Consider the following 10,720-nt stretch of genomic DNA (forward strand, 5'->3'; position numbering starts at 1 on the left):
CTTTTCATTTTTACAACTTTAAAGTGATTAGTCATTGTCTTTAGTGATTAGTCATTACCGTAGTGAACATGTAATTTTTATTGGAGAAATACTATATTAATGCAGTTTCTTTGTTGCAGTATTTTAGTGTTCTAATAAAAATTGTTCTGAATGCACTTTTGGGGGAAGGTTTTTGTAGACATTTTCACCATAATCACCAAGGTCTGTTATTTATGTATTTTGGTATTCTGAAGGATGTAATGGCATTTTCTATATCTTCTCTTTCCAGTAGTTCCTTGTAAATCATAGTGTTCGGGAAGTTTTGTCAATGTGGCTCAAAATCCATGTCTTTTTAAGGTAAGATGGCAGGCTTTTCTTGCTCATTTTGAAGATCCCTCCAATAGTAGAGGCTCTGCATGAGAATTTTTTCTTTAATTATTTTATTCTCCGCTGGATTTAAAAATTAGGTGAGTATTATGGAGGATGCTGCTCTTTTAGATAATACAACTCGCACAGTATATATTGCACCAGATTGCACCATTTTATATATTGTGGGCAACTTCTATACTTGCTAGCAAAGGGGAAGCATGCATCCTGGAGAATAAATATCTGGCTGGTGATATTGGGGAGGTGCACACTGGAGGAAAGATTGATAGCCCAAGATCTGTAGGAAATTGTCCTGTTCACAGTATAAGAGTTGCTGTAGGACTATATAACTCCCACTCCAGATAATTTAAGTTTCATGGGCCTTTGTACATGCCACAAAATTGGCCTTTAAAGAGGCTTAAATGACCTTTTGCACTGCTTTAATGGCATTGCTGTTTGCATGCTCGGTGATGTATACCACTTTAAATGACTTTGTAACGTAGCAAGATAAATCACCTCCAAGGTGTTTTAGTTTGCTACCTAATAAAGTGCAACAATGCACAGGGTGCTGGAAGCCAACTTGCTCACGACTCAGCAGGCTTCCAGTGCCCTGTGCACCGTCCCTGCTACCTTCTCTTGCCACCAGCACACCCAGCCACCCCAGGGGCAAGCCAGCCATTCCCGAGTGGTCCCAGGTGGCAGGAAGGTGGCAGGGATGGTGCAGGGGTGCTGGAGCCTACCTGCCTCTGCTGGGGGGGAAGGAAGCTGCCATCAGGTCACATACCCCTGAACTGCGGGGGACCCCGGTGCTTTCCTCTGTGGTAGTGGCCCTCCCCCTCTCCCCCCTGCCCACTGGCACTTGGCCCAGGTGGTCCCAGGGGGTGTTGCAGCTGCAAAGGGAAGCACCGGGCCCCACATAGCTCGGGGGCTGTGCAACTTGGTGGCAGCCTGCGCAGGCCAGCCTAGCAAGCTTGACTGAAGAAAAAAAAAAGGTGGCGAGGAGCCTGATCTTTTTTTTTTCTTTCTCTCAGAACCTGCCTGCTTCCCTGAGCTGTGTGGGGGCCCAGTGCTTCTGTCCATGGTTACAGCGCTCCTCGGGACTGCCCAGGCTGGATGCCAGTGGGTGGGTGCTGCCCCTGGAAAGCACCGGGGTCACCTGCAGCCATGAAAGGAAGCACCAGGCCCCTATGCTACTCAGGGATCACTTGGCCCGCCAGCAGCTCAGACCCTCACCCAGCCACTGGAGAGGCAGGGGAAGATTGGGCCCCCAGCCTTGTGTACATGCCATGGGGATTTAATTTGGTTTAATTCTTTCTAAATTGAAATGGTGGAAACAATGGGTTTTAAAAAACCCACCGTTTCAATTTAGGGAGAATTAAACCTAATTAAACCCCCATGGCATGTACAAGCAACCCATTATACTAGATACTAAGGGCCTTACTACACAGTAATTTGGGGCAGCTCCTGGAGTTCTTATCACCTGGATTGTCCACACATTAACACCTGAAACAAGTTTTAAGCACTTGTTATGCGGCTCAAAGTTATGCCAGGCTAGGGCAGGATTATCTCTGATCCATATTACTCAGCTCTTGTTACTAAAATGTTGCCACTCTAGGCAACACCTTAGTGTAAACACTCTACCTGCACCCTCCTCCCCTGCTGGCCTGGATCTGGCCCACTGCCCCTTCCTAGCATCCCAGATCCCAGCTGGCCATGCTGTCTGTCCTGGGGAGCAGGCAGGGAAGGGTTAACCTGCCTGCCCAGCCACTGCTGCTGCTGCCCCTTTTGCTCGGTGGCCTGGGCTCATCCCAGAAAAGAGCAGCAGGAGGTCAAGCAGGCTAGTTAAGCCTTCTCCGGGCAGAGAACTCTGAGAGGCAGGGGGTGGAAATCAGGGAGCCCTGATGGGGCAAGAGAGAAGCCTGGAATAGGAATGGGGCGATTCTTACCTTTCAAGCTCCAGCTGGCCTGAACATCTGACTGCTGCAAATTTGAACTAGCACTGACACTAGGCACAATTTGTGTGCTTCACAGTGTAAGGTGTAGTAGGCAACCTTCAATCCTCCGGATCATGGTGCAAGTATAAAGTCTAGTCCGGTGCCTGATGATGAGTCCTCTTGTATGGTGTCCTGCAACCACCACACCAAGACCTTCAACAGCTAGGCAAGGGTATGGAGGAGTAGACGCTGTCCAAGAACTACCCCCCACCCTTTAAACTATTGAGACAAATTCTAAAGGCCAGACTGAGAACAGACATTCAGTGCCACGATGAGAGCAACAGATAAGAATTGCTGTTGACTGCCTAATCCCTTAGCAAGGGCTCATTTCTGTCAGGGTGATGTCCTTTAGATTTTTTCCAACCAAGGAGTACCCCCAAGGCAGTGGGGGCTAGGGTTGTGAGGTACCCTATACTCATCTTACTGTGGAGGTTGCAACTTTGGGGTATTTTATAGGAGCTACCCTGCCACAAGTAGCCCCACCATGTTACCACTAGGCCCTCCAGTTGGATGCAGTTTACAGTCATAGCTAGGACCATGTGTAAGGTGTAACAAGGCCTTAAATTAAATACTCTTTGCAAAAAGAATAGGGGTGAAATGTAATGCCTCTTATATAGCAGTGTGACACACACACACACACACACACACAAAATACTAGGTGCTTTTCAGGGCACTAACACAGATGTGATTCTGCCATTTCCCAGGGAAAAGATTGCAAATGATCTCTTTTAGGCCCCTGGCAGGCATTAATTTAATTATGTGATGGATATAACACGTTTTATTCTGCATCCCAAAAAATGCACATCTTGCCATGCATTGCAGGTTGCAATGTGTCTACTGGTATGGGAGGCCTGAGAACAGGGACCTGGATCCCTGGCTCCTTATGATTTGGGACCTTAAAAGGGCACTGGAGAAAGCATGGCATTGGGAACTGATCCCCAGCCCTGGGCTCCCCATGCACCTGGAGCTTCAAAGGGGCTGCAGGAAGCACAGTGGCAATTGCTCAATAAATGTAGCATCGACCAGAGGCCTTTGAAACTTAGTCCTACCAAATTTATCCAGAATCCATTACTTGCACTTAATCTAGAACTAAAACCATAAAGATTACTCTGTCTTCTGGGAATATGATTCTTATTAGTTTAGTTTTATTTTTACCTGTTGATTTAACAGCAAGATATGAATATAGAGCTAGTTAACCTGTACTTAACTCCAGTAGTGTTGCTCTGTCTGTTAGTTTCTATATTGTAACGTCTTAATCCAGTAACATTCTTTTTCTCTCTCTTCCAGGTATTTGAAATAGTGAGAGTGGAAAAAACAGAACAAAAAAATGGACCCCAGTCTTTTGTTAGCTGCTGCTTATGGTTTCCGCCGTTTCACTCCTAATTCTTTGTTTGAAATTGAGAATAGAATTGCTGAGAATAAAGCAAAACGAGCTCAAGCCAAGCAGGATAATAGCAGTCAGCAGGTCAAAGAAGAACACTGCTCTCCCCAGCTGGATCTGAAAGCTTGCAACAAATTGCCTACTATCTATGGAAAACCTTCACCGGAGCTTGTTGGAGTACCATTGGAGGATCTTGATCCTTACTACAGTGACCACAAGGTTAAAGCAAATCCCATTAAGAGGGTGTTGCCTTTTTTAACTTTTATGATTGTAATATATATAAGATAAATTTTACCCAGAGGATTCTTTTTTTGGTCCTTCTTGAACCAGATGTCAGTACATTACTATTCTTTGTTGGCTTAAAGTTCTTATGGGTAGATTCAAAATTAACTTGGTAAAATGAAAGGTTAATTTTAAAGCCCGCTGATCAAACTATATTGAGTATGAAAATATAATGCAGCATATCAACAAAAAATAGTTTGTGATGAAAATTATACTGTGTTCTGTAATTCAACCTCTTCCCTATAAGATCCATGTGAGTTCTCTGGGCTGAGATTACTGTAGTGCTAATAGCTTTTCTCTAATTGCTGTTAGTCACATTTGAGTTACTGTTTTGCTACAGTTACTTTTATAATAATTCAGGAAAACTAAGGAGAAAACAACACACAACACTTAAACATATTACAGAATTTCCAGGCCTTGCTGTTAGAAATGGATATATGTTTTTTTATAACTAGTAAATTAATATTCTATTGTAATATAATAGCATGTGCATTACATATTTCTGTAGAGAAAGACGAAACTTGAAATCAAATATAAGAGGGCAATTGACTTTCAGTTTATACAGTCAGATTTTTTTTTGCAAAGTGTAAAGTTGGAGACAACTCCCTGGCGCAAGTGTTGGAGAGGCCAACTAGAGGCCATGCTCTTCTTGACCTGCTGCTCAAAAACAGGGATGAGTTGGCAAGGAATGTAATAATGAATGGCAACTTGGGCAGCAGCAACCATAAGATGATTGAGTTCAGGATCCTGAGGAAAGGAAGAAAGGGGAGCTGTAGAGTAAGGACTCTGGACTTCAGAGAAACAGACTTTGGCTTGCTCAGGAAACTCATGGGCAGGATACCCTGGGAGGTCAGTCTGAGACAGAAAGGAGTCCAGAAGAGCTGGCTGTACTTTAAAGAAACCTTAGTGAGGGCACAGGAATGTGCAGGAAGAGTAGCAAGTATGGGGGAGACCAGCTTGGCTTAGCAGGGAATTCTTCAGTAAGCTAAAAGGAAGCGTATAAGAAATGGAAACTTGCACAAACAACTAGGGAGGCATATAAGAATATTGCTTGGACATTCAGGGATGAAATCAGGAATGCTAAAGCACACCTGGAGTTTCAGCTGGTAAAGGTTGTGAAGGGTAACAAGAAGGGTTTCTACAAGCATGTCAGCAACAAGAGGAAGATCAGGGAATGTGTGGGTCCCTTACTGAATGGGGGAGGCAACCTAGTGCCTGATGATGCAGAAAAGGCTGAAGTTCTAATTGTCTTTTTCACCTCAGTTATCACAGGCAAGGTCAGCTCCCAGACTACCGCATTGGGCAGCACAGGCTGGGGAGGAGGTGAGCAGCCAACAGTGGTGAAAGAACAGGTTAGGGACTACTTAGAAAAGCTGGATGTGTACAAGTCCATGGGGCTGGGTGAAATGCATCTGAGAGTGCTGAGGGAGTTGGCTGATGTGTTTGCAGAGCCGCTGTCCATTATCTCTGAAAACTCATGTTGATTGGGAGAGCTTCCAGATGATTTGAAAATGGCAAATATAGTGTCCATTTTAAGTAAGGGAGAAAGGAGGATCCAGGGAACTACAGACACCTTTGTCCCTAGAAAAATTGTGGAGCAGATCCTCAAGTAATCAATTTCTAAGCAGTTGGAGGATAAGAAAGTGATTAGGAACAGTCAGCATGGATTCATTAAGTCATGCCTGACTGACCTGATTGACTTCTAGGATGAGATGACTGGCTCTGTGGATGTGGGGAGAGCACTGGACGTGATATACCTTGACTTTAGCAAGGCTTTTGATACAGTCTCCCACAATATTCTCACAAGCAAGTTAAGGAAGTACGGTTTGGATGAATGAACTGTAAGGCAGATAGAAAACTGGATGAATCACCAGGGTCAGAGGGTTCTAATCAATGACTTGATGTCTATTTGGGAGCTGGTCTCAAGTGGGGTGCCCCAGGGGTCAGTCCTGGGACTGGATTTGTTCAATATCTCCATCAATGACCTAGAAGACAGGACGGAGTGCACCCTCAACAAGTCTGCAAATCACACCAAGCTGGGAGTGAATAATGGATATGCTGGAGGGCAGGGCTAATGACCTCAACAAATTGGAGGATCAGACAAAAAGAAATCTCATGGGGTTCCATTAAGTGAAGTGCAGAGTCCTGCCCTTAGGATGGAACAATCCCATGTACCACTACAGGCCGAGTGCTGACTGGTCATGCCTGAAAAACCCAGGAACTCACTGCACCCACTGGGCTGCACTATTCCAATCCCTTGGACCCTGACTGGGCTATTTTTAACCCTGCAACCTCCTCCCACAGACCTGCCAGCCCCCTCAAACCATCAACGCCCCCCTGTGGACCTGCCAGCCTCCACCCCACAAGTTACTTACATTGGTTTCCCCACACAACTACCAGCACTGGTGAATGGCTGTGCACGCTGCTTTTGGTTTATTTTCACTTGTCTTAAAGTGAGCTGCATGAATGTAGACTGGGTGTGGCAAATGGCTGTACATACCCTTACTTTGTGAATAGCCCATTGGGTTCAATGGAACTACTGAGTATAAGTAACTAGCAAAATGTGGTTTGTAATTAATATCCTTTAATTGTATTGACAAAGTGAGTCTGGAGATTTGTTTTCAATCATAATTATTTCTTTCTGTTGTCTCTTTCGCAGGAGACAAGAATGATCTTACAATGCTAAATTGGCCCATTGGGCAGATAGGTATTGCTAGGTTCTGTCTCCAAGTAAGAATAACAAATAAAAGAATAAAAATAAAATAATAAAAACTATCACAATCTTACCTATAATGATTTCCAGTTCTGGTTCGGCATTTAAGAAATCCTAGTTTGCTTTCTGGAGAAAAAAAAACTATATATAGTTAGTATACTTCTAATGCTGTGTTTGTTTTTTGTTTGCTTCTTTCTTTTATAGACTTTTATGGTACTGAATAGCAAGAATATAATTTTTCGATTTAGTGCAACACCTGCCTTATGCATATTTGGCCCTTTCAATCCTATCAGAAGAGCAGCAATTAAAATTTTGGTCCATTCATATCCTTTTTACTGGTTATTCTTATTCTAACACTCTTTTGAAAAAAAACTGTTCTGTTTTCCTTCATTCTAGTCTTGTATTTATAGTGGATTAAATGTAAGTGAATTCTGATATAACATTATGCTAGCATAAGAGTGATGTAGCCGCGTAAGTCCAGAAATTAATGTAAGTGGCAAGGATTTCTTAGTGTGGTATCATTTATTGAGCCAACTGTGCAGTAGGGTTAGGTCAGCTTTTGAATGCAAAACATTCTTCTACTACACAGTGGACTCATCTACATGTGTAATTAATGCAAAACAATAAACTCCAGAGCCAGGTTGGAGCAGCTCCAGCTGGCAAGGGGCCTTGGGGGTCAGCCTGTCAGCTTGGGGCTGCTCCCCCCAACTCAGTGTGCTGCGGAGTGGCTGGCTGGAGCACAAGAGTGCTTCAGTGTGGGGCTAGCTGGCAGGCAGCCCCTGCACTGAAACACCCTTGTGCCCCAGCCAGCCAGGGTAACGTCTACACATGCACTGCTACAGAGTAAAAACTCCACAGCAGGCTAGTACTTGTATTTACAGTAGCTCATGTGTATTTATAAGTACTAGCCTGCTATGGAGTTAATTAGTTTCCTCCAGCCTGGTAGGGACACAGGTGTAGATGCACACTGTGCAGTAAACATCTTGTGTAGAAGCAGCCAGTTGGTCCAGTAAAAGATAACACCCTAAGGAATCCTTGCCTCTGTGATATAGTAGTGTGTCATTGTTAGGAGGCTATACTGGACTTTGTTTCACAAAATTAGTAATATTTAAATACCAGTATATCTAGTACAAATAGTGATGAAGAATAGATTAGATGTGATGAGTTTTTCTGATGAGTCAGAGATTAAGTTCTTATATTATTGTTGTTATAAGCTTCAAGTAGAATAACATGTACAGACTACTCAATTGTGTTAGGGCTTTTCCCTTGACACCCTGCATATTTCTGCTGTGACAACATCACAGAAACATCTAGTGAAATAAATGGTCCACACTGTTTTTAAGATCTTGAATACAAATTGAATGAATGCTTTGGTCAGACACCTGGTACTGTCGTAAAAAAGATAATTCAAGTTGGAGACAGAACCTCCATTTTTTCTGTTTATGTGCCTGCAGAACTGTAGGTGCAAATTAAATCATGTGGAAATAAGTTCACTTGACTGAAGTGATTGCTACAAGATAGCACCTACAATTACTTGAACCCACAATATGTAAGTGTAAAAATGGATGCCATTAGATTGCTTAGTGCAGGGTTGTCAAACATATGGCCTATAGGTCTCTGGACCAACCCTACATGCTGCTTGGGCTATGTGCTGGCCCCACCTCTGCGTGCTGCATGTGGCGCACAGACCCAATGCCATTCACGCTGCGTATGGCTCCCACACCAGATTGGCTCTGCGTGCTGGCTTCAGGGCCAGTCAAGATCAGGCCATGCTGGAGTCAGTACACACAGCCAGTCTGGCAAGGCACCCCATGCAGCTGTGCCAGCTTCCTGCACTGTATGCCTTTGAAGTTGTTGTTGCTATCAAAAAGGAATGGATACCTATTAGGTAGCTTCCAAAGGTCAGTTTGGTTTCTAAAGATAAAGAAAAATGTTACATTTCTGAAAGTGGATATCATAGTGGCATCTCTGGTTAAGGAAATATTTAACTCTTTTGGAAGGCAAATTTCTGTCCCAGAACTAGAGGATGGGGAAAAAAAACAGAACTGTCCCTTGGATGACTTCAAAGTTTGCTTCACCATTGCTATTATGTCAAAGGCAAAGGAGATGTAGTTCCTTTCAAGGGAAAAATCAATTTATAGCTTTGAGCACTGTAACCTGCAATGGTTCTAAGCAGGTGGGCATGGAGTTCAAGCAGTTTAATAAGTGTCTAAGTATCTAGAGGTATTTAAAATCTGTCCAAAAAACTTACAACTTTTTCCATAGCTTCTAGAAAATAGAATCCTCTAGTCTACTTCCTCAAAACCTCAGTGAGGAGTTTTATAGATTTTATAGACATTAGGGCTGGAAAGGACCTCCTCACAAGATCACTGGGTCCAGCCCCTGCCCAAGGGACAGAAAGTCATCCGGGGTCAAATGATCCCAGCAAGATAGTAATCCAGTGTTTCTTGAAAGAGTCCGGAGTAGGTGCTTGCACCACTTCTGGGCATAGTCTATTTCAGGCTCTGGGGACATGAACAGTAAAGAAGTTTTTTTTTATGTCCAGCCTAAAATGGTCTTCCTCGAGTTTGTGACCATTAGACAATGTCCTCCCTTGGGTTGCCCTGGTGAACAGACGTTCTCCTAGCTCCTGATGCACGCCCATTATATCCTTATAGTTATCCTTGTTATCATCATTCTTTTAGTAACAGACCTCTTTTCAGGGTCCCAGATATCAGCAAAGAAGTGCTTGCTGTAGGAATAGTTGCAACTGATTTACCCAAGAAGGAGCTTTTTTGATCCTCCTTGCTAGATGAAAAGGACAAGGAACTCATAGGATGTTATAATATCTCTTCTACTAGGATACCTCATTAGATCTCTTCTTCCATCTTTATTGTGCCACTCAAACTCTTTGTGGGGTGTTAAGGAATAGAGCAGAAAGATGGTAGGGTAATATATTGGTATCTGGAGAGTGGCAGATAGTAGTCAATATGTAGGACTAGTTTGTCCTAGTACAATACACAATACTGTGGTTAGAGCTCATGAGATGCAGTTTAGGTTCCAAAAAGGAAATCTGCATAATACTATATTTTCCTGTACATAGGACACCCCAGTAAGACATGCACCTCCTTTTTGAAAGGCAGAATGAAGGAAAAAGATTTTTTTCCCTGTAATAAGTAACCGAGTAGCAGCAGCCAGGGAGCTGAACCTGCTCATTGTTCCACTCCCTGTGGATCATGTGCAGATTGTACTTTTACTTTTGCCCAGCAGAAGCTTAAGCAGCAGGAACTGCGTTTAGCATACTTCCTCACTTATTTACACTTCAGTTTTCAGCAACTGGTTTTTGGAAAAAAAAGGTGCGCATGGTATATGAGAAAATATGGTGATATAGGATTTTTTAATAAAGTAGCAAATTAGAACAAGGTAATATTGCAAAGTCTTATAAAGTAAATAAAATTACCATTTTATATAGGTTACTCCATATTTCACAATTGATAGCAGCTAATCTTGAGCAGATACAGTTTGTATATCTTATGAGGAGATCTGTAGAGGGTTATATTCAATTTTTCAAAATATTTTGTTAGCTATCCAGTTGATGTGGTTATTTCATTTGGGAGGTGGAAGATACACTAAGTAGTACTCAGTAAATTATTTTCATATATAAAACTAATTATGGTTGTATGTACACGTACTTCTTCCCCCCTCCATGGAATTTCCCGCAGCCTGACTGAAGACTTGTTTTGAGAAAGATGGAAAAACTTTTTCCGAGTCTTTCCTTTCTTGTGTCCTTCACAACTAGTCTGACCCACATGGAACTACCCAAAGAACAGATTGGTACAAATCTGGATAATTTGTTGTCATTCATTTTTTGATTAGCTTAGCCCTGGTTCTGCAAAGGTGTGACCTGACACCAACTACTATTACATGAGGAACAACTCAAGACTGTTGGACAGATCTTGTGCCACTTTTTAGGCATATAATAGGCACTTTAGATCATACTTAGACTGTGAGATGTCTATTCTATCC

The 10,720-nt window shown here is 42.8% G+C and overlaps 1 protein-coding gene across 1 annotated transcript in view; it reads left to right on the forward strand.

Annotated features, from left to right (window-relative positions):
• The first annotated feature begins 3,666 nt into the window (after positions 1–3,666).
• LOC102373313 (sodium channel protein type 5 subunit alpha-like) overlaps positions 3,667–10,720 on the forward strand; it is a 116,889-nt gene continuing 109,835 nt past the window's right edge. Inside the window, exons 1-2 of the mRNA XM_025203357.1 lie at positions 3,667–3,939; positions 6,920–7,038. Of these exons, the coding sequence (XP_025059142.1) occupies positions 3,667–3,939; positions 6,920–7,038 (392 nt within the window). The remainder of the gene's footprint in view (positions 3,940–6,919; positions 7,039–10,720) is intronic.

This window comes from Alligator sinensis, unplaced genomic scaffold, assembly GCF_000455745.1.
Source record: "Alligator sinensis unplaced genomic scaffold, ASM45574v1 scaffold885_1, whole genome shotgun sequence".
NCBI lineage: Eukaryota > Metazoa > Chordata > Crocodylia > Alligatoridae > Alligator > Alligator sinensis.